The sequence below is a fragment of the Osmerus mordax genome, chromosome 24 (genome assembly GCF_038355195.1).
Source record: "Osmerus mordax isolate fOsmMor3 chromosome 24, fOsmMor3.pri, whole genome shotgun sequence".
Taxonomy (NCBI): domain Eukaryota; kingdom Metazoa; phylum Chordata; class Actinopteri; order Osmeriformes; family Osmeridae; genus Osmerus; species Osmerus mordax.
The window spans coordinates 3,160,526-3,185,889 of record NC_090073.1 but is presented as its reverse complement, the minus strand read 5'-3'; the positions used below and the strand labels follow the sequence as shown (position 1 = coordinate 3,185,889).

Genomic DNA, 25,364 nt, shown 5'->3' with positions numbered 1-25,364 from the left:
AGAAACCTGTCAGTTTGTATTTACAGCTATCACCTGCAAATGAGAGACATGGTTATAATACTAGACAGGCAATAAGTGGTCACTTTACTTTTCCTCTACCCAGAACCAATGCACTTAAGAAAACAGTAATGTACAGAGCCATTGCATACTGGAATGTGCTCTCCTCATATGTGACTCTAACACTAAATAAATGTGATTTCAAAAGGAAACTTAAGGGAGCTATAATTAGAAAGGAAATTATAGTAGATTAGATTATTATTTTAGGTATTTAAGGGATTTCAGGTATTATTTTACTTTTAATGTAAATGTTGTTTTCTAAGTCTGTGTTTTTGTGATAATTGATCATGCTGTACTGCATTTTATTGCCTGGACCCCAGGAAGAAGTCTCCACCATGGTGTAGACTAATGGGGATCCTTAATAAATAAATAAATAAATGGTGTTTAGAATTCTCATTCTCTATGTTTTGTGGATAGGGTTAACTTACCTGATCAATACTCCCCGGACCTACGGAAAGGGGCTCCATTGGTGGAGACGTCGAAGGGAACCCAGCCGGTCTCGTACAGCAGGGGTGAGATACAGTGACCTCTACCCTCTGGATCAATGAACCCCTCGGTCACAACCTCACCCCTGAACCTGCACCGCACACAGAGATCCAGGTATTAAACCCCCTAACCCTGAACCACTCTTGAGCCCACCACCTCACTCAGAGACACTTGAACTGTAGTGTGGTCTACACATTCCCAACGCATCTTAACTTCAGGTTAATCTTTAAATTACTTGGGGTTACTGTTTACTACTGTTTGTGAGATACACCTGTAGTGCTTGTACAAAATGAGTGGACCACACACACACACACACACACCTGCAGTGGAGTTGCTGGCCTGGATCGAAGGTGACATTGAGGAGCATGAATGTGCTCCCCCCAACATGGATGCTGAATAGGGGGCAATTTTGAGACAGAACTGTCCGTAGTCCACACAGCAGTCCTGGAGAGACTCGCATGTAGTGGCAGGAGCATTCTCCCTGTGACTCACCACACCGACTCTCACATGAACGACCTAGAGAGGAAACGACCTCACCTTAAAATCACAACAAACCAACACTATGATCTTCACGTGGATATTTTATTGAGGATATACCATAATATCACGATTCCCACGCAGTTGTGCCGCCAAGGCCATAGGTTAATACTTCAACAGCATGATAACATTCCTGAAATTCAGTTATTGCTTTTGATTTGTGTGTCACCCAAGTTCTGGGAGTGCCACTCTTCCCAATATTGCCAGTGAATTGCGTTTACACTACACTAAAAGTATACGACATTAAGCTTACGTTACTCACCAATGACATTGCAAATACAAAATATCACTATTCCCACAAAACAAATGCACACCGTTGACGCCGTGGTCCTCATGGTAGAAACTACCGAGCATAATCTTTTCTACAAGTTTGTTCCCATTATTCGGCCGTCCTTGAGCTACAAATCACTGTGCCAAGTTGAGCAATCGTAACAAAGGTCTTAAATAAAGTTATTTCACCCCCCGGGCCAACACATACTCACTTGTATAATTGATTAACAGATGGAAACTGTTAGACACCCGTTTGCCTTTCCAATTCTTGAATGGAAATAATACTGTCAGCTTTCGATATAGTACAAGGCAGTCAAAATTAAAACTAAAACATTTTCTAAACAACAACAAACAACATGTTTTCCGCGTGTGAAGCGACAGTACAACATGAAACAGTTAGGATACGGGAAACTATCGCGCATGCGTACTATCTTGACAGCTAGAACGTCATCTGTCCTACACCAGCTTTCGTAGCGTTCTGCCTTTTTTGATGGTTATAGCTTCCTTTCGATTAAGCAAATTATTACTAGTTAGAGTTGGGTTTTTGGGATGACGTTCTCAGCAAATATGTTTGTTAGATAACACGATCAAATCCCAATCAGAAGACAAACGCTATCGGAATGAATCTGAAGGCTAGCTCTAGCTAGCTGCTGTACTTTCCTCTAAGCGTAGGCGTATCTCTAAAAATGTATCTTCTATATACAATTGTCGCTGGTTTAGTTAGCTTTTTAGTTTTAAAATGGATAAAAAAGCGAAGGTACTGCACAGATTTAAAAAGACTTGATGGCAAAACGGTTCTTATCACTGGTAAGAAAGATAGCTCTAGCTTGACAGCTAGCTAGCACTGTTATCTACTCGACATCATTACAGCTGAAATAGCTTGCTCGCTACTTACTCAGTAAGTTACTGTTACGTTGACATAGCGACAGACCAATAAACATTATTCACACGATTAGTAACAGCTGTATGTTATCTATGTAATATAGACATAACAATCCTGTCCTTGCTCTAATATGTTATGAAACTTGTGAAATGTAACTTCATATAATAAAAAATATAATCAGATCTAGCTTTTGGTATGTAAAGGACTACATTAAATCTATAGTCTTACGCGGTAGCCTACTGTGTGTCTGTCTCACGCAGGAGGAAACTCTGGGGTTGGCAAGGAGACAGCCATAGCCCTGGCCATGCGTGGAGCTCGTGTCATCATCGCTTGCCGGGACGTGGACAAGGCTGAGAAGGCAGTGAGGGACATCAAGATCAGGAGCCACAGTGTCAACGTGCTGCACATGGAGCTGGACTTGGCCAACATGCGCTCCATACGAGACTTCTGTAAGAGCTTCCTGCAGAGAGAGAAGAGGCTGGACATCCTGATCAACAACGCAGGTCAGAGTCTGGGAGAGCATGTCGTCTCTGGACACTCTGAAGGTGGAACACCACAGAAACTTCTGCTGACTGAGTCTGCAAAATGTGTTTGGATGGAGAGACAGCAGGATAGACAGCTGAGCCCAACAACACGAAACACAGCATGACAAAAAACATTGATACCACTCAGTATATCTGACACTGGTACTATGTCATCTTTCCTCCCAAATGATATCACTCTCTCTCCATTTCCCTCCTCCCCCCCACCAGGTATTCCCGGTCTCCTGGACTGGACGGACGATAACTTCAGCATGTGTTTCGGGGTCAACCACCTGGGTCACTTCCTGCTCACCAACCTGCTGCTTGGCCGTCTGAGAGAGTGCTCCCCGAGCCGCGTGGTCACCCTCGCCTGCTCCAACTACAAATACCAGAAGCTGGACTTCCAGGACCTCAACTACAACCTGCTGCCCTTCTTCACCTACTGCCGAAGCAAGCTGGCCAACCTGTACTTCACCCAGGAGCTGTCCCGCATCGCCCAGGGGAAAGGGGTGACGTCCTACGCTGTGCACCCAGGTGACTGTCCTGCTCACGCTCTCCCCTGGCTGCCTGGAGGCATGAAGCAGGGGGGCTGGAGGGCTGGGCAGTGACCATACTAGCTGGAGAGTGTTAGTAGTAGTGGACTTGATGTTGTGGCACTCATTCAGGAATTGAGTCACTTAAGTAATCGTCTCTTTTTCGTCGCTACTTCTGTCGTTCCCTCACCTGTGTCTCTCTTTGTCCCTCCCTCTATCCCCCCCCCCCTCTCTCTCCCTCACTATGTCTCCCTCACCAACCCCCCCCCCCCAGGCTATGTGCAGAGCAGCTGGACCTGCCACTACTCGGTGCTGTTCAGGATGCTGATGCAGGTGGTCATGTGGATGTTCTTCGTGCCGTGTGAGATGGGGGCTCAGACGGTGGTGTGGTGCTCCGTGTCCGACGAGGCCGCCAAGCACAGCGGGGGCTACTTCACAGACTGCCGGCCGGCCTCTCTGAGGCCCTTCGCCAGAGACCAGGGAGTGGCCAAGAAGCTGTGGGAGGCCAGCGAGAGACTGGTCAACCTGGCCTGAAGTGATCTGGAGAGAATAGTCAACCTGGTCTGAAGAGATCTGGAGAGACTGGTCAACCTGGTCTAAGGAGATTTGGAGAGACTGGTTACTCTGGTCTAGAGATATCTGGAGAGACTGGTTACTCTTGTCCGGAGAGACTGGTCACTCTGGTCTGGAGAGATCCGGAGAGACTGGTTACTTTGTGTTTGTTTTGGTGTTTATTTAAGTCATTGTGCATTATGATGTATTGTTTGTAAATACGTTTTTTTATTCTTTCAAATTATGACATTAAACAGTTATGTTTTCTTCTGAATTAATCAATTAATAACAGATACATTTGAATAGGTTACTCTATGAAATATCTTTATTCACAAATTCATGAGATATTGAACTTGTTTATTCAGTCTTGAATACTGATATGTGAAGATATTCTAGTTTGCATGTTCAGTGTTTTATCTATTACTATTGAAGTCCTTTCCAACCTTACCAAGACATAATGGCTCCTTCAGACATCCTGCAGTCCAACATCACCATCTAGAGGAGAGTGAGGGTAATGCCTTTGTAGGTACATTCCATAGAAAGGGAAGATATCAGTTGTTCATGTGGTCAACTGTGGACAACTGGGCCATGTTTGTGTTTGCAATATCTGTGGGTGTGTATGAACCATATACAGTCTATGGTGTGAACAAATATTGTTTTACCTGAACTCTTTTAAGTATGCTACTGTAAGATGGGGGTTGGTTATTTGAAAATAGATCAATCTGCATCAATACCAGACAGAGGATAGAGATGGATTAATTTGAACATCTTTTAATGAGACCAAAACATGACTTCTCTGCAGAACTCTTTAGTGTCCCTCCTTAGAGCAGCAGAACTATGTACTGTTGATGCTTGGCTAGAGGCAGCAGTCACCTGCAGTTCCACCAGCGATCCACTAGGGGCCACTCATGCACACCTGAAGCACAAACAAGTAGACAGCAGATTTGCACACCATTGCTAAATGATGTGACTGCTAATTGTTTTTCCTTACGTTTTTTATAGACTGAAGTTTATATAGAGCACAACTCCTTTGATACACCCATCATGTCATAAAATGCCATAACTATTCTACTATTGATTTCACATAATTCCATGTTCCCAGCATAGACTTACTGACACTCCTGTATCAGGGTTGAAATTTCTCACTGAAGAGTCAAGCTGCCACTGCATTTTGGTCACTTAAACCTGCCACAACACAACAGCGCTCTCCCCCCCCCCTCCCCATAGCAGTGAGTTATCATGGAGGGAGTCAGCAGGAGGAATGTGGTCTCTCTGAGACTCCTGTATCTCCTCCCACCCAGCAGGGAGCCCCTCCTGCCCTGACCACACTGAGCTGACCACTCTGGAGGATCTCTGCCTCCCTGCTCCTCCTCCCTCGGTTTCAAACCTCCTTCCATCTTCTCTCAGCAGTCGGCTCTTTCCAGTTCCTCCTGGGCTCTTTCTCCCCACTTTGGGGTTCTTCTTTCTTCTTCCATTTCCATTTAGTCATTTAGCAGACGCTCTTATCCAGAGCGACTTACAGTAAGTGCAGGGACATTCCCCCCGAGGCAAGTAGGGTGAAGTGCCTTGCCCAAGGACAAAACGTCATTTTGCACGGCCGGGAATTGAACCGGCAACCTTCTGATGAATAGCCTGATTCCCTAACCGCTCGGCCATCTGACCCCCCGTCTTCCATCCTAAACCCCCACGTCCACCTGATGGGCGAGGACGCCGCCTGCATCGCCTCCATCCTCCTCACCCAGTGTGGACGCCCAGGGCCGCCGCGCTCCTGTTTGCTTTCCTCAGTTGGTTGAAAACATGATTTGACTCATAAAGATGCTTCTAAAAGGGTAAAGCTGGCCTTTGGTGTGTGACTTTTCCCTTCTGTTGTGTGTGGCTCTTACCGGAACGTTCCGTGGTTGTCACAATGGCTATTAGATTCACATTAAGGATGGGGGTGGAGTGGAGGGTGTCATGTGAAGATATTGTTCTCTCTTTAGCATTGTGACTTCAAGACTTTTACGATGGTGAGACAGTGAAGTCACAAAAGATGACATCATGTATTATGTGTAGACATGAGTTACATGAGCGCTGGTAGCAGTGTCTGGTCATGTGACCTGTATACAGACATGGTAGCAGTGTGTGGTCATGTGACCTGTATACAGACATGGTAGCAGTGTGTGGTCATGTGACCTGTATACAGACATGGTAGCAGTGTGTGGTCATGTGACCTGTATACAGACATGGTAGCAGTGTCTGGTCATGTGACCTGTATACAGACATGGTAGCAGTGTGTGGTCATGTGACCTGTATACAGACATGGTAGCAGTGTCTGGTCATGTGACCTGTATACAGACATGGTAGCAGTGTGTGGTCATGTGACCTGTATACAGACATGGTAGCAGTGTCTGGTCATGTGACCTGTATACAGACATGGTAGCAGTGTCTGGTCATGTGACCTGTATACAGACATGGTAGCAGTGTCTGGTCATGTGACCTGTATACAGACATGGTAGCAGTTTGTGGTCATGTGACCTGTATACAGACATGGTAGCAGTGTGTGGTCATGTGACCTGTATACAGACATGGTAGCAGTGTGTGGTCATGTGACCTGTATACAGACATGGTAGCAGTGTCTGGTCATGTGACCTGTATACAGACATGGTTGCAGTGTCTGGTCATGGGGACTGACTGCATGACTGTTTCATATTGAAGCAGAGGAGAATCATAACAACACTGATGCCACAAGTCCACACACACACACCAAAACAACACACTGGCTCACAGCCTTCAACCAAGTTCATCAATCCCATGAACTAGTGTGCTCCATCCCTCTTGGCTAGGGAGTGATGAACGGCCTGATGTGCAGAGGGGAGCCTCTCAAGTACCTGGGCTCTGTCTCTGGGAACCCCTGTGTTTGTCCACCATGACGAGTGTCTCCTCAACACAGAGAGAGGCTCTGGTGGCTCAGCAGAGCGGGGCTGTGACTGGAGCTCTTCTTCTCTGCTCAGGTTCCTCCACAGCTGCATGTCTCTGTCCGGCTCTCTTGCTGCTCTCAGCCTCTGAGGAATGTCGCCCCCCAGTGGTGTGGAGAGGACATTCTGGATCTTTAGTCTCAGAGGTCCCTCACTTCCAGTGTGTCAGTGAGAGTAACGCCCTGGATCTGGCTCTAGTGCATGTACACTGTTTTAGACTTCTGCACATCATATTCATAGTTTTCACGTGACGTCACGTTCCAAGGGACACGCTCCCTTGGAGGGCAAAAAAGACTTTCCGCTGCCCGCCAACCATAAGAAAGTTATTATATACATTATAAAGTCAGACATTTACTGAGTCTGTTGCTTTTGTGTTGCCAAAAAGCCGGATAGTTGTTGTTCTATCGGATGCAGTAATGGAAGAGGAGACAAGCCTGGGCTGTTTCTATAGAATTCAGTCCCATAAAGAAAACCCAGAGAGGAGGTGATTGTGGATTTATGACATTAAACGTAACGCTAGCTCTGTCTCCGGGGAGGGCAAACAGCAGCCGTCCAAATATACACGTATTTGCAGCGAACGCTTCATCAAAGCTAAGCACAAGTAAAGTTAAACACAATTATATACAGGTATGTTAATGAACGTATTTTTAGCCATAAAACACATCTTTATGTTATCGGTTTGACATAGTTTGTTGTGTATCGAGGCGACCAACTGCAGTGGTCGTAGTGAGTAAAAATGAGCTAGTTAGCTAAATAGTTACTCACAGTGAGTTAGACCCCCCCCCCTCCCAACACCCCTCTTTATCACTCAGTGAGTTAGACCCCCCCCCTCCCAACACCCCTCTTTATCACTCACAAAAGCTATACGCTCACACACACTACTGAAAAGCTCTCATACACACTACTGAAAAGCTCTCACACACACTACTGAAAAGCTCTCACACACACTACTGAAATGCTCTCACACACACTACTGAAAAGCTCTCACACACACATATGAAAAGCTCTCATACACACATGAAAATTTCAGTTAAAACGGAAGGTGTTTCAGTTGAAACGGAAGGAGTCTCAGATTAAACGTAAGGTGTCTCAGATGAAACGTAAGGTGCCTCAGATGAAACGTAAGGTGTCTCAGATGAAACGGAAGGTGTCTCAGATGAAACGTAAGGTGTCTCAGATGAAACGTAAGGTGTCTCAGATGAAACGTAAGGTGTCTCAGATGAAACGTAAGGTGCACAAGGATGTCAGCTCAACCATGTGCTCAACAGCCTTCAAGCAATTTAGCCGAAGCAACGGCGTTACTCAACATATTGGCCTCAGCGGAGACAATCAGAACACTGTCTAACGCCTGGGACACACCGGCTGCAAAGCGCCTGGAAGCGCCGCGCAGCGCCACGATCGGCTACGATCGGCTACGGCTGAGCAAAAGCTGTTCACTCCAGTGCGCATTTCTCCGCGCCGGTCACCAAGCTTTTCAGCTACTCTGAGCTTTCCTTTACGCTGACATGGTACTTAAACATGGCATTGGCTATATCCCAGCATTGATCCTTGTAAAATTGTTGCTGGGGGTCATACGACTACCTATGCTTTTCAACTTCGAGAATTCATTTGATGTCGTCCATCTCCTTGAATTTCTCGCTGATTTTACAAATCCACTTGGGGGTTCTCTCTCGGTAGGCTGTGTCTGAACGCGTGACAACTCGTTTCTCTCAAACAAACAAAACAACTATGGGCATGCCAGCTCAACAGATCAATCCGTTTATTTTCATTCGTTTTCATCAGGGTAACCACATGTAAAGGCTGTTCATTACCAACATTGTGTAGTTAAGTTTAATACAGGGTGAATATTGATAAAGTAGCTAGGGTACATAGATCTCCAAAGTAATATAAAAACATATATATAAAGTCTACAACTTTACAAATGTTCACCTTATTCTACAATTAATGTATGGCGGCTATGCTGTATCGGGGCCAACCTGGATGGCCAGTCAAGATTGTTGGGGGTATCAGATTGGTCACATCACTGGATCCCTGTCTGGCCTCATGTTCATAAAGCAAGTTGCGAAAGCATCTATACAATGATCCTAGTAGATTACACATCACTACCATCATGATCATATCTGGACACAGCAAGAAATGCTGTGTATGAGAGTTTGTGTATGATCACCAAGCTCTCTATAAAGTCTCTCCTGACCGAAATTGTTGGACTCCTCACTTTGCAATGACTCAATGCACTGCAGAGCACTAGTAAAAAAACGTCCTCTTCATTGCCTCTCACCTCAAAAAATTAAGTTTGGACGTGAAAAACAAAGGATCATGCATTGTGGTTGAAGCACTACTTCAAATCCAGTAAAAGCACATGCACTTCCTGTCATGTACTGAATGTCATTACTAGGCTACCGTGGTTGTCAGGAAGTAGTATTGTGTAGGGCGGCAAATAAAGTGGCTGGCGCCAGGTGCAACACCAAGGAATCTCTGGTCATGGTTTAATTCAGGAGACCGATAAATACAACCATTACACTTCCTAGTGTGGACTTCCTCGTATTCACCACTGAACTGTTATATTCCACAATATTATGCAAGAGCATTTCAGTTGTGTATATGAGCACATTTCACTAGTGTGTGTGAGAGCTTTTCAGTAGTGTGTGTGAGAGCTTTTCATATGTGTGTGAGAGCTTTTCATATGTGTGAGAGCTTTTCAGTAGTGTGTGTGAGAGCTTTTCATATGGGTGTGAGAGCTTTTCAGTAGTGTGTGTGAGAGCTTTTCAGTTGTGTGTGAGAGCTTTTCAGTTGTGTGTGAGAGCTTTTCAGTAGTGTGTGTGAGAGCTCTTCAGTAGTGTGTGTGAGAGCATTTCAGTTGTGTGTGTGAGAGGGTATTCTGAATAATGTCCCTCACGGCCCCTCATAACCAACACCCCTCTTTATCACTCAGTGAGTTAGACCCCCCCCCTCCCAACACCCCTCTTTATCACTACAGTGAGTTAGACCCCCCCCCCTACCAACATCCCTCTTTATCACTCAGTGAGTTAGACCCCCCCCCCCCTCCCAACACCCTCTTTATCACTCAGTGAGTTAGACCCCCCCCCCCTCCCAACACCCCTCTTTATTACTCAGTGAGTTAGACCCCCCCCCTACCAACACCCCTCTTTATCACTCAGTGAGTTAGACCCCCCCTCCCAACACCCCTCTTTATCACTCACAGTGAGTTAGACCCCCCCCCCTCCCAACACCCCTCTTTATAACTCAGTGAGTTAGACCCCCCCCTCCCAACACCCCTCTTTATCACTCACAGTGAGTTAGACCCCCCCTCCCAACACCCCTCTTTATCACTCACAGTGAGTTAGACACCCCCCCCTCCCAACACCCCTCTTTATCACTACAGTGAGTTAGACCCCCCCCCTACCAACACCCCTCTTTATCACTCAGTGAGTTAGACCCCCCCCCCCCTACCAACACCCCTCTTTATCACTCAGTGAGTTAGACCCCCCCCCCCCTCCCAACACCCCTCTTTATCACTCAGTGAGTTAGACCCCCCCCCCCCCTCCCAACACCCCTCTTTATCACTACAGTGAGTTAGACCCCCCCCCCATCCCAACACCCCTCTTTATCACTACAGTGAGTTAGACCCCCCCCCCCTCCCAACACCCCTCTTTATCACTCACAGTGAGTTAGACCCCCCCCTCCCAACACCCCTCTTTATCACTCACAGTGAGTTAGACCCCCCCCCTACCAACACCCCTCTTTATCACTCACAGTGAGTTAGACCCCCCCCCCTCCCAACACCCCTCTTTATCACTCAGTGAGTTAGACCCCCCCCCTCCCAACACCCCTCTTTATCACTCACAGTGAGTTAGACCCCCCCCCCTACCAACACCCCTCTTTATCACTCACAGTGAGTTAGACCCCCCCCCCTCCCAACACCCCTCTTTATCACTCACAGTGAGTTAGACCCCCCCCCACCAACACCCCTCTTTATCACTCACAGTGAGTTAGACCCCCCCCTCCCAACACCCCTCTTTATCACTTAGTGAGTTAGACCCCCCCCCCCTACCAACACCCCTCTTTATCACTCAGTGAGTTAGACCCCCCCCCTCACAACACCCCTCTTTATCACACAGTGAGTTAGACCCCCCCCCCCCTCCCAACACCCCTCTTTATCACTCACAGTGAGTTAGACCCCCCCCCCTCCCAACACCCCTCTTTATCACTCAGTGAGTTAGACCCCCCCCTCCCAACACCCCTCTTTATCACTCACAGTGAGTTAGACCCCCCCCCTCCCAACACCCCTCTTTATCACTCACAGTGAGTTAGACCCCCCCCCTCCCAACACCCCTCTTTATCACTCACAGTGAGTTAGACCCCCCCCCCCCTACCAACACCCCTCTTTATCACACAGTGAGTTAGACCCCCCCCCCCTCCCAACACACCTCTTTATCACTCACAGTGAGTTAGACCCCCCCCCCTCCCAACACCCCTCTTTATCACTCACAGTGAGTTAGACCCCCCCATCCCAACACCCCTCTTTATCACTCAGTGAGTTAGACCCCCCCCCTCCCAACACCCCTCTTTATCACTCAGTGAGTTAGACCCCCCCCCCTCCCAACACCCCTCTTTATCCCTCAGTGAGTTAGACCCCCCCCCTCCCAACACCCCTCTTTATCACTCACAGTGAGTTAGACCCCCCCCCTCCCAACACCCCTCTTTATCACTCAGTGAGTTAGACCCCCCCATCCCAACACCCCTCTTTATCACTCACAGTGAGTTAGACCCCCCCCCCCTCCCAACACCCCTCTTTATCACTCACAGTGAGTTAGACCCCCCCTACCAACACCCCTCTTTATCACTCAGTGAGTTAGACCCCCCCCCCCCTACCAACACCCCTCTTTATCACTCAGTGAGTTGGACCCCCCCCCCTCCCAACACCCCTCTTTATCACTCACAGTGAGTTAGACCCCCCCCCCTCCCAACACCCCTCTTTATCACTCAGTGAGTTAGACCCCCCCCTACCAACACCCCTCTTTATCACTCACAGTGAGTTAGACCCCCCCCCTCCCAACACCCCTCTTTATCACTCACAGTGAGTTAGACCCCCCCCCCCCTACCAACACCCCTCTTTATCACTCACAGTGAGTTAGACCCCCCCCTACCAACACCCCTCTTTATCACTCACAGTGAGTTAGACCCCCCCCCTCCCAACACCCCTCTTTATCACTCACAGTGAGTTAGACCCCCCCCCTCCCAACACCCCTCTTTATCACCCAGTGAGTTAGACCCCCCCCCCTCCCAACACCCCTCTTTATCACTCACAGTGAGTTAGACCCCCCCCCCTACCAACACCCCTCTTTATCACTCACAGTGAGTTAGACCCCCCCCCCACCAACACCCCTCTCTATCACTCACAGTGAGTTAGACCCCCCCCTACCAACACCCCTCTTTATCACTCACAGTGAGTTAGACCCCCCCCCCCTACCAACACCCCTCTCTATCACTCACAGTGAGTTAGACCCCCCCCTACCAACACCCCTCTTTATCACTCACAGTGAGTTAGACCCCCCCCTCCCAACACCCCTCTTTATCACTCACAGTGAGTTAGACCCCCCCCCCCCTCCCAACACCCCTCTTTATCACTCAGTGAGTTAGACCCCCCCCCCCCCTCCCAACACCCCTCTTTATCACTCACAGTGAGTTAGACCCCCCTCCCAACACCCCTCTTTATCACTCACGGTGAGTTAGACCCCCCCCCTCCCAACACCCCTCTTTATCACTCACAGTGATTTAGACCCCCCCCTCCCAACACCCTCTTTATCACTCAGTGAGATAGACCCCCCCCCCCTACCAACACCCCTCTTTATCACTCACAGTGAGTTAGACCCCCCCCCCCTCCCAACACCCCTCTTTATCACTCACAGTGAGTTAGACCCCCCCCCCCTCCCAACACCCCTCTTTATCACTCACAGTGAGTTAGACCCCCCCCCTACCAACACCCCTCTTTATCACTCAGTGAGTTAGACCCCCCCATCCCAACACCCCTCTTTATCACTCACAGTGAGTTAGACCCCCCCCCTACCAACACCCTCTTTATCACTCAGTGAGTTAGACCCACCCCTCCCAACACCCTCTTTATCACTCAGTGAGTTAGACCCCCCCCCTACCAACACCCCTCTTTATCACTCACAGTGAGTTAGACCCCCCCCTCCCAACACCCCTCTTTATCACTCAGTGAGTTAGACCCCCCCCCTACCAACACCCCTCTTTATCACTCAGTGAGTTAGACCCCCCCCCTACCAACACCCCTCTTTATCACTCAGTGAGTTAGACCCCCCCCATCCCAACACCACTCTTTATCACTCACAGTGAGTTAGACCCCCCCCCCCCACTCCCAACACCCCTCTTTATCACTCAGTGAGTTAGACCCCCCCCCCAACACCCCTCTTTATCACTCACAGTGAGTTAGACCCCCCCCCCCCCTCCCAACACCCCTCTTTATCACTCAGTGAGTTAGACCCCCCCATCCCAACACCACTCTTTATCACTCACAGTGAGTTAGACCCCCCCCCCCTCCCAACACCCCTCTTTATCACTCAGTGAGTTAGACCCCCCCCCCCCTTAAAACACCCCTCTTTATCACTCAGTGAGTTAGACCCCCCCCCCTCCCAACACCCCTCTTTATCACTCAGTGAGTTAGACCCCCCCCTCCCAACACCCATCTTTATCACTCAGTGAGTTAGACCCCCCCCCCCCACCAACACCCCTCTTTATCACTCAGTGAGTTAGACCCCCCCCTCCCAACACCCCTCTTTATCACTCACAGTGAGTTAGACCCCCCCCTACCAACACCCCTCTTTATCACTCACAGTGAGTTAGACCCCCCCCCCTACCAACACCGCTCTCTATCACTCACAGTGAGTTAGACCCCCCCCCCCCCCTCCCAACACCCCTCTTTATCACTCACAGTGAGATAGACCCCCCCCCCCCCCCTACCAACACCCCTCTTTATCATTCACAGTGAGTTAGACCCCCCCCCCCTCCCAACACCCCTCTTTATCACTCAGTGAGTTAGACCCCCCCCCCCTACCAACACCCCTCTTTATCACTCAGTGAGTTAGACCCCCCCCCCCTACCAACACCCCTCTTTATCACTCAGTGAGTTAGACCCCCCCCCCCTACCAACACCCCTCTTTATCACTCAGTGAGTTAGACCCCCCCCCCCTACCAACACCCCTCTTTATCACTCAGTGAGTTAGACCCCCCCCCCTACCAACACCCCTCTCTATCACTCACAGTGAGTTAGACCCCCCCCTACCAACACCCCTCTTTATCACTCACAGTGAGTTAGACCCCCCCCCCCCCTCCCAACACCCCTCTTTATCACTCACAGTGTGATAGACCCCCCCCCCCCTACCAACACCCCTCTTTATCACTCACAGTGAGTTAGACCCCCCCCCCCCTACCAACACCCCTCTTTATCACTCAGTGAGTTAGACCCCCCCCCCCTCCCAACACCCCTCTTTATCACTCAGTGAGTTAGACCCCCCCCCCGTACCAACACCCCTCTTTATCACTCACAGTGAGTTAGACCCCCCCCCCCTCCCAACACCCCTCTTTATCACTCAGTGAGTTAGACCCCCCCCCCTCCCAACACCCCTCTTTATCACTCAGTGAGTTAGACCCCCCCCCGTACCAACACCCCTCTTCATCACTCAGTGAGTTAGACCCCCCCCCCTACCAACACCCCTCTCTATCACTCACAGTGAGTTAGACCCCCCCCTCCCAACACCCTTCTTTATCACTCACAGTGAGTTAGACCCCCCCCCCTCCCAACACCCCTCTTTATCACTCAGTGAGTTAGACCCCCCCCCCCTACCAACACCCCTCTTTATCACTCAGTGAGTTAGACCCCCCCCCCCTACCAACACCCATCTTTATCACTCAGTGAGTTAGACCCCCCCCCCCCACCAACACCCCTCTTTATCACTCAGTGAGTTAGACCCCCCCCTCCCAACACCCCTCTTTATCACTCAGTGAGTTAGACCCCCCCCCGTACCAACACCCCTCTTCATCACTCATTGAGTTAGACCCCCCCCCCTACCAACACCCCTCTCTATCACTCACAGTGAGTTAGACCCCCCCCTCCCAACACCCTTCTTTATCACTCACAGTGAGTTAGACCCCCCCCCCTCCCAACACCCCTCTTTATCACTCAGTGAGTTAGACCCCCCCCCCCCTACCAACACCCCTCTTTATCACTCAGTGAGTTAGACCCACCCCTCCCAACACCCATCTTTATCACTCAGTGAGTTAGACCCCCCCCCCCCCCCACCAACACCCCTCTTTATCACTCAGTGAGTTAGACCCCCCCCTCCCAACACCCCTCTTTATCACTCACAGTGAGTTAGACCCCCCCCCCCTACCAACACCCCTCTCTATCACTCACAGTGAGTTAGACCCCCCCCTACCAACACCCCTCTTTATCACTCACAGTGAGTTAGACCCCCCCCCCTACCAACACCCCTCTCTATCACTCACAGTGAGTTAGACCCCCCCCTACCAACACCCCTCTTTATCACTCACAGTGAGTTAGACCCCCCCCCCCTCCCAACACCCCTCTTTATCACTCACAGTGAGTTAGACCCCCCCCCCCCTACCAACACCCCTCTTTATCACTCAGTGAGTTAGACCCCCCCCCCCTCCCAACACCCCTCTTTATCACTCAGTGAGTTAGACCCCCCCCCCGTACCAACACCCCTCTTTATCACTCACAGTGAGTTAGACCCCCCCCCCCTCCCAACACCCCTCTTTATCACTCAGTGAGTTAGACCCCCCCCCCCTCCCAACACCCCTCTTTATCACTCAGTGAGTAAGACCCCCCCCCGTACCAACACCCCTCTTCATCACTCAGTGAGTTAGACCCCCCCCCCTACCAACACCCCTCTCTATCACTCACAGTGAGTTAGACCCCCCCCTCCCAACACCCTTCTTTATCACTCACAGTGAGTTAGACCCCCCCCCCCTCCCAACACCCCTCTTTATCACTCAGTGAGTTAGACCCCCCCCCCTACCAACACCCCTCTTTATCACTCAGTGAGTTAGACCCCCCCCCCTACCAACACCCCTCTTTATCACTCAGTGAGTTAGACCCCCCCCCCCTACCAACACCCCTCTTTATCACTCAGTGAGTTAGACCCCCCCCCCCTCCCAACACCCCTCTTTATCACTCAGTGAGTTAGACCCCCCCCCCTACCAACACCCCTCTTTATCACTCAGTGAGTTAGACCCCCCCCCCTACCAACACCCCTCTTTATCACACAGTGAGTTAGACCCCCTCCCCTACGAACACCCCTCTTTATCACTCAGTGAGTTAGACCCCGCCCCCCTACCAACACCCCTCTTTATCACTCAGTGAGTTAGACCCCCCCCCGTACCAACACCCCTCTTCATCACTCAGTGAGTTAGACCCCCCCCCCTACCAACACCCCTCTCTATCACTCACAGTGAGTTAGACCCCCCCCTCCCAACACCCTTCTTTATCACTCACAGTGAGTTAGACCCCCCCCCCCTCCCAACACCCCTCTTTATCACTCAGTGAGTTAGACCCCCCCCCCCCTACCAACACCCCTCTTTATCACTCAGTGAGTTAGACCCCCCCCCCTACCAACACCCCTCTTTATCACTCAGTGAGTTAGACCCCCCCCCCCTACCAACACCCCTCTTTATCACTCAGTGAGTTAGACCCCCCCCCCCTCCCAACACCCCTCTTTATCACTCAGTGAGTTAGACCCCCCCCCCTACCAACACCCCTCTTTATCACTCAGTGAGTTAGACCCCCCCCCCTACCAACACCCCTCTTTATCACACAGTGAGTTAGACCCCCTCCCCTACGAACACCCCTCTTTATCACTCAGTGAGTTAGACCCCGCCCCCCTACCAACACCCCTCTTTATCACTCAGTGAGTTAGACCCCCCCCCGTACCAACACCCCTCTTCATCACTCAGTGAGTTAGACCCCCCCCCTACCAACACCCCTCTTTATCACTCACAGTGAGTTAGACCCCCCCCCTCCCAACACCCCTCTTTATCACTCACAGTGAGTTAGACCCCCCCCCCTCCCAACACCCCTCTTTATCACCCAGTGAGTTAGACCCCCCCCCCCTACCAACACCCCTCTTTATCACTCAGTGAGTTAGACCCCCCCCCCTACCAACACCCCTCTTTATCACACAGTGAGTTAGACCCCCTCCCCTACGAACACCCCTCTTTATCACTCAGTGAGTTAGACCCCGCCCCCCTACCAACACCCCTCTTTATCACTCAGTGAGTTAGACCCCCCCCCGTACCAACACCCCTCTTCATCACTCAGTGAGTTAGACCCCCCCCCTACCAACACCCCTCTTTATCACTCACAGTGAGTTAGACCCCCCCCCTCCCAACACCCCTCTTTATCACTCACAGTGAGTTAGACCCCCCCCCCTCCCAACACCCCTCTTTATCACCCAGTGAGTTAGACCCCCCCCCCCCTCCCAACACCCCTCTTTATCACTCACAGTGAGTTAGACCCCCCCCCCCCTACCAACACCCCTCTTTATCACTCACAGTGAGTTAGACCCCCCCCCCCCACCAACACCCCTCTCTATCACTCACAGTGAGTTAGACCCCCCCCTACCAACACCCCTCTTTATCACTCACAGTGAGTTAGACCCCTCCCCCCTACCAACACCCCTCTCTATCACTCACAGTGAGTTAGACCCCCCCCTACCAACACCCCTCTTTATCACTCACAGTGAGTTAGACCCCCCCCTCCCAACACCCCTCTTTATCACTCACAGTGAGTTAGACCCCCCCCCCCCTCCCAACACCCCTCTTTATCACTCAGTGAGTTAGACCCCCCCCCCCCTCCCAACACCCCTCTTTATCACTCACAGTGAGTTAGACCCCCCTCCCAACACCCCTCTTTATCACTCACGGTGAGTTAGACCCCCCCCCTCCCAACACCCCTCTTTATCACTCACAGTGAGTTAGACCCCCCCCTCCCAACACCCTCTTTATCACTCAGTGAGTTAGACCCCCCCCCTACCAACACCCCTCTTTATCACTCACAGTGAGTTAGACCCCCCCCCCCTCCCAACACCCCTCTTTATCACTCACAGTGAGTTAGACCCCCCCCCCCTCCCAACACCCCTCTTTATCACTCACAGTGAGTTAGACCCCCCCCCTACCAACACCCCTCTTTATCACTCAGTGAGTTAGACCCCCCCATCCCAACACCCCTCTTTATCACTCACAGTGAGTTAGACCCCCCCCCTACCAACACCCTCTTTATCACTCAGTGAGTTAGACCCACCCCTCCCAACACCCATCTTTATCACTCACAGTGAGTTAGACCCCCCCCTCCCAACACCCTCTTTATCACTCAGTGAGTTAGACCCCCCCCCTACCAACACCCCTCTTTATCACTCACAGTGAGTTAGACCCCCCCCTCCCAACACCCCTCTTTATCACTCAGTGAGTTAGACCCCCCCCCTACCAACACCCCTCTTTATCACTCAGTGAGTTAGACCCCCCCCCTACCAACACCCCTCTTTATCACTCAGTGAGTTAGACCCCCCCATCCCAACACCCCTCTTTATCACTCAGTGAGTTAGACCCCCCCATCCCAACACCACTCTTTATCACTCACAGTGAGTTAGACCCCCCCCCCCCCTCCCAACACCCCTCTTTATCACTCAGTGAGTTAGACCCCCCCCCCCCAACACCCCTCTTTATCACTCACAGTGAGTTAGACCCCCCCCCCTCCCAACACCCCTCTTTATCACTCAGTGAGTTAGACCCCCCCATCCCAACACCACTCTTTATCACTCACAGTGAGTTAGACCCCCCCCCCCCCCTCCCAACACCCCTCTTTATCACTCAGTGAGTTAGACCCCCCCCCCCTTAAAACACCCCTCTTTATCACGCAGTGAGTTAGACCCCCCCCCCTACCAACACCCCTCTTTATCACTCAGTGAGTTAGACCCCCCCCTCCCAACACCCCTCTTTATCACTCAGTGAGTTAGACCCCCCCCCCCCCTACCAACACCCCTCTTTATCACTCAGTGAGTTAGACCCACCCCTCCCAACACCCATCTTTATCACTGTAGCGGGGTTTGCTCGTTTAAGATTAGCAATACTTAATTTAATAATAAAGCATGTAGTTCTTGGGGGCACCACCTCTTATTGTTAAAGGGATAGAGGAAACCTTATTGAATAATATTGAAATAATAGCCTTCGTATTAATCAATCTAATCTTAAGTAGTGAATTCTATGAAAGTAGAGCAGATCAGATAACGGGAGTGATACGTGAGGATTATACACAATGATTTATTTAGGAGAATGTAATTATAATGAACAAATACCAGGTAAGTTATGGGTTAGTCAGAGTAGTACAGTGGCTGTATGCAAATGAGGGCGAGCAACACAATGGCTGTGTAGAGCGCGTGTGAAGGGAGGAGAGAGAGAGAGAGAGGGGTAGAGAGGGACAGGTAGGCCTTTGGGGTAACAATGGACGAGCAAGGGTAACTGACTTAGCAAGGGTTAAGTTAGCTAAATTGTAAAATACAAACAAACATCAACAATTTAATCACAACATGCCAATATATCACAAGTAAGAAATATTGCAAATTGTAGTTACTTTTGTCGGTTTGAAGAAAGAGTCAAAGGTTCGTTATGTCCAACGAATAGAAAGCGGAATCTCTCGTCAAAGTTCCGGGCGCTCAGTGAATGTGCCGATTGAGAGGAATAGGTTAGAGAGTGACCGGTTCACCTCAGTTTTAATCCTACGAACAAGCGAGGGTGATTGTACGTTTGGGGGTTTTATAATCCAAAGAACAAGGGGGGGGTCTCCGTGAAGGTGACCTCTTTCATTGGTCAGTTTCCCCCCACCTGGGCGTCGTCCTGAGATCTGCCTAGGTGTGGAGTATCTGTACCTTTTGAGTTCTGTTATTTCAAACTGTCCATGGAATGCTTAAACTTCAGAATATAACAATACAACATTCATAAATGGTTTTGTTAGTATGGTACAATCATTTTGATATCAAGATTGGCTGACTTAACTATCCTTGAAGGGAAGTTATAATCAAACCTCAATTAAACAATGTTCTAAGTAAATGAGAAAAACACACATTATAACACATCAACTACTGTCATTGAAATAGTGTCCATGAGCCATGTAGTCCTTGAGAATATGTTTGTAAATCCACATAAGAAAGTTCTTCCTTATAAATCCTTTGTCTGATACTGTAGGCCGTGTGGCCTCTGTTTCTGACCCCATGCTGGGCCAGAAGCTTTGAAGCTTCTCCTCTGGGAGAAGGACAAAGGGGGAAGACCCTCTCCTTGTCGGGGGTAGGAGAAGGTGTGATTGTACCGTGTTTTGTCTGTGGACTGTGCTACATCACTCAGTGAGTTAGACCCCCCCCCCTACCAACACCCCTCTTTATCACTCAGTGAGTTAGACCCCCCCCCTACCAACACCCCTCTTTATCACTCAGTGAGTTAGACCGCCCCCCCCTACCAACACCCCTCTTTATCACTCAGTGAGTTAGACCCCCCCCCCCCTACCAACACCCCTCTTTATCACTCAGTGAGTTAGACCCCCCCCCCTACCAACACCCCTCTCTATCACTCACAGTGAGTTAGACCCCCCCCTACCAACACCCCTCTTTATCACTCACAGTGAGTTAGACCCCCCCCCCCCCTCCCAACACCCCTCTTTATCACTCACAGTGAGATAGACCCCCCCCCCCTACCAACACCCCTCTTTATCACTCAGTGAGTTAGACCCCCCCCCCCCACCAACACCCCTCTTTATCACTCAGTGAGTTAGACCCCCCCCCTCCCAACACCCCTCTTTATCACTCACAGTGAGTTAGACCCCCCCCCCTACCAACACCCCTCTCTATCACTCACAGTGAGTTAGACCCCCCCCTACCAACACCCCTCTTTATCACTCACAGTGAGTTAGACCCCCCCCCCTACCAACACCCCTCTCTATCACTCACAGTGAGTTAGACCCCCCCCTACCAACACCCCTCTTTATCACTCACAGTGAGTTAGACCCCCCCCCCCCCCTCCCAACACCCCTCTTTATCACTCACAGTGAGATAGACCCCCCCCCCCCCCCCTACCAACACCCCTCTTTATCACTCACAGTGAGTTAGACCCCCCCCCCCTCCCAACACCCCTCTTTATCACTCAGTGAGTTAGACCCCCCCCCCCCTACCAACACCCCTCTTTATCACTCAGTGAGTTAGACCCCCCCCCCTACCAACACCCCTCTTTATCACTCAGTGAGTTAGACCCCCCCCCCCCTACCAACACCCCTCTTTATCACTCAGTGAGTTAGACCCCCCCCCCTACCAACACCCCTCTCTATCACTCACAGTGAGTTAGACCCCCCCCTACCAACACCCCTCTTTATCACTCACAGTGAGTTAGACCCCCCCCCCCCCTCCCAACACCCCTCTTTATCACTCACAGTGAGATAGACCCCCCCCCCCCCCCCTACCAACACCCCTCTTTATCACTCACAGTGAGTTAGACCCCCCCCCCCCCCACCAACACCCCTCTTTATCACTCAGTGAGTTAGACCCCCCCCCCCTCCCAACACCCCTCTTTATCACTCAGTGAGTTAGACCCCCCCCCCGTACCAACACCCCTCTTTATCACTCACAGTGAGTTAGACCCCCCCCCCCCCTCCCAACACCCCTCTTTATCACTCAGTGAGTTAGACCCCCCCCCCTCCCAACACCCCTCTTTATCACTCAGTGAGTTAGACCCCCCCCCGTACCAACACCCCTCTTCATCACTCAGTGAGTTAGACCCCCCCCCCTACCAACACCCCTCTCTATCACTCACAGTGAGTTAGACCCCCCCCTCCCAACACCCTTCTTTATCACTCACAGTGAGTTAGACCCCCCCCCCCTCCCAACACCCCTCTTTATCACTCAGTGAGTTAGACCCCCCCCCCCCCTACCAACACCCCTCTTTATCACTCAGTGACTTAGACCCCCCCCCCTACCAACACCCATCTTTATCACTCAGTGAGTTAGACCCCCCCCCCCCACCAACACCCCTCTTTATCACTCAGTGAGTTAGACCCCCCCCTCCCAACACCCCTCTTTATCACTCAGTGAGTTAGACCCCCCCCCGTACCAACACCCCTCTTCATCACTCATTGAGTTAGACCCCCCCCCCTACCAACACCCCTCTCTATCACTCACAGTGAGTTAGACCCCCCCCTCCCAACACCCTTCTTTATCACTCACAGTGAGTTAGACCCCCCCCCCTCCCAACACCCCTCTTTATCACTCAGTGAGTTAGACCCCCCCCCCCTACCAACACCCCTCTTTATCACTCAGTGAGTTAGACCCACCCCTCCCAACACCCATCTTTATCACTCAGTGAGTTAGACCCCCCCCCCCCCCCCACCAACACCCCTCTTTATCACTCAGTGAGTTAGACCCCCCCCTCCCAACACCCCTCTTTATCACTCACAGTGAGTTAGACCCCCCCCCCCTACCAACACCCCTCTCTATCACTCACAGTGAGTTAGACCCCCCCCTACCAACACCCCTCTTTATCACTCACAGTGAGTTAGACCCCCCCCCCCTACCAACACCCCTCTCTATCACTCACAGTGAGTTAGACCCCCCCCTACCAACACCCCTCTTTATCACTCACAGTGAGTTAGACCCCCCCCCCCTCCCAACACCCCTCTTTATCACTCAGTGAGTTAGACCCCCCCCCCCTACCAACACCCCTCTTTATCACTCAGTGAGTTAGACCCCCCCCCCTACCAACACCCCTCTTTATCACTCAGTGAGTTAGACCCCCCCCCCCTACCAACACCCCTCTTTATCACTCAGTGAGTTAGACCCCCCCCCCCTACCAACACCCCTCTTTATCACTCAGTGAGTTAGACCCCCCCCCCTACCAACACCCCTCTCTATCACTCACAGTGAGTTAGACCCCCCCCTACCAACACCCCTCTTTATCACTCACAGTGAGTTAGACCCCCCCCCCCCCTCCCAACACCCCTCTTTATCACTCACAGTGAGATAGACCCCCCCCCCCCCCTACCAACACCCCTCTTTATCACTCACAGTGAGTTAGACCCCCCCCCCCCACCAACACCCCTCTTTATCACTCAGTGAGTTAGACCCCCCCCCCCTCCCAACACCCCTCTTTATCACTCAGTGAGTTAGACCCCCCCCCCGTACCAACACCCCTCTTTATCACTCACAGTGAGTTAGACCCCCCCCCCCCTCCCAACACCCCTCTTTATCACTCAGTGAGTTAGACCCCCCCCCCTCCCAACACCCCTCTTTATCACTCAGTGAGTTAGACCCCCCCCCGTACCAACACCCCTCTTCATCACTCAGTGAGTTAGACCCCCCCCCCTACCAACACCCCTCTCTATCACTCACAGTGAGTTAGACCCCCCCCTCCCAACACCCTTCTTTATCACTCACAGTGAGTTAGACCCCCCCCCCCCCTCCCAACACCCCTCTTTATCACTCAGTGAGTTAGACCCCCCCCCCCTACCAACACCCCTCTTTATCACTCAGTGACTTAGACCCCCCCCCCTACCAACACCCATCTTTATCACTCAGTGAGTTAGACCCCCCCCCCCCACCAACACCCCTCTTTATCACTCAGTGAGTTAGACCCCCCCCTCCCAACACCCCTCTTTATCACTCAGTGAGTTAGACCCCCCCCCGTACCAACACCCCTCTTCATCACTCATTGAGTTAGACCCCCCCCCCTACCAACACCCCTCTCTATCACTCACAGTGAGTTAGACCCCCCCCTCCCAACACCCTTCTTTATCACTCACAGTGAGTTAGACCCCCCCCCCTCCCAACACCCCTCTTTATCACTCAGTGAGTTAGACCCCCCCCCCCTACCAACACCCCTCTTTATCACTCAGTGAGTTAGACCCACCCCTCCCAACACCCATCTTTATCACTCAGTGAGTTAGACCCCCCCCCCCCCCCACCAACACCCCTCTTTATCACTCAGTGAGTTAGACCCCCCCCTCCCAACACCCCTCTTTATCACTCACAGTGAGTTAGACCCCCCCCCCCTACCAACACCCCTCTCTATCACTCACAGTGAGTTAGACCCCCCCCTACCAACACCCCTCTTTATCACTCACAGTGAGTTAGACCCCCCCCCCTACCAACACCCCTCTCTATCACTCACAGTGAGTTAGACCCCCCCCTACCAACACCCCTCTTTATCACTCACAGTGAGTTAGACCCCCCCCCCCCCTCCCAACACCCCTCTTTATCACTCACAGTGAGATAGACCCCCCCCCCCCCTACCAACACCCCTCTTTATCACTCACAGTGAGTTAGACCCCCCCCCCCTCCCAACACCCCTCTTTATCACTCAGTGAGTTAGACCCCCCCCCCCTACCAACACCCCTCTTTATCACTCAGTGAGTTAGACCCCCCCCCTACCAACACCCCTCTTTATCACTCAGTGAGTTAGACCGCCCCCCCCCTACCAACACCCCTCTTTATCACTCAGTGAGTTAGACCCCCCCCCCCCTACCAACACCCCTCTTTATCACTCAGTGAGTTAGACCCCCCCCCCTACCAACACCCCTCTCTATCACTCACAGTGAGTTAGACCCCCCCCTACCAACACCCCTCTTTATCACTCACAGTGAGTTAGACCCCCCCCCCCCTCCCAACACCCCTCTTTATCACTCACAGTGAGATAGACCCCCCCCCCCTACCAACACCCCTCTTTATCACTCACAGTGAGTTAGACCCCCCCCCCCCCTACCAACACCCCTCTTTATCACTCAGTGAGTTAGACCCCCCCATCCCAACACCACTCTTTATCACTCACAGTGAGTTAGACCCCCCCCCCCTCCCAACACCCCTCTTTATCACTCAGTGAGTTAGACCCCCCCCCCTTAAAACACCCCTCTTTATCACTCAGTGAGTTAGACCCCCCCCCCTACCAACACCCCTCTTTATCACTCAGTGAGTTAGACCCCCCCCTCCCAACACCCCTCTTTATCACTCAGTGAGTTAGACCCCCCCCCCCCCCCCTACCAACACCCCTCTTTATCACTCAGTGAGTTAGACCCACCCCTCCCAACACCCATCTTTATCACTCAGTGAGTTAGACCCCCCCCCCCCCACCAACACCCCTCTTTATCACTCAGTGAGTTAGACCCCCCCATCCCAACACCCCTCTTTATCACTCACAGTGAGTTAGACCCCCCCCCTACCAACACCCTCTTTATCACTCAGTGAGTTAGACCCCTCCCCTACCAACACCCCTCTTTATCACTCAGTGAGTTAGACCCCCCCCCCCTCCCAACACCCATCTTTATCACTCACAGTGAGTTAGACCCCCCCCTCCCAACACCCTCTTTATCACTCAGTGAGTTAGACCCCCCCCCTACCAACACCCCTCTTTATCACTCACAGTGAGTTAGACCCCCCCCTCCCAACACCCCTCTTTATCACTCAGTGAGTTAGACCCCCCCCCTACCAACACCCCTCTTTATCACTCAGTG

At 51.4% G+C, this 25,364-nt stretch overlaps 1 protein-coding gene across 1 annotated transcript; it reads left to right on the top strand.

Moving 5' to 3' along the window:
- The first annotated feature begins 1,802 nt into the window (after nucleotides 1–1,802).
- LOC136932832 (retinol dehydrogenase 14-like) lies at nucleotides 1,803–4,113 on the top strand. The gene is made up of 4 exons (XM_067228115.1): nucleotides 1,803–2,157; nucleotides 2,494–2,736; nucleotides 2,986–3,288; nucleotides 3,562–4,113. The coding sequence occupies exons 1-4, from the start codon at nucleotides 2,037–2,039 to the stop codon at nucleotides 3,819–3,821; spliced, it is 927 nt and encodes a 308-aa protein (XP_067084216.1). The 5' UTR covers nucleotides 1,803–2,036; the 3' UTR covers nucleotides 3,822–4,113.
- The last annotated feature ends 21,251 nt before the right edge of the window (nucleotides 4,114–25,364 follow it).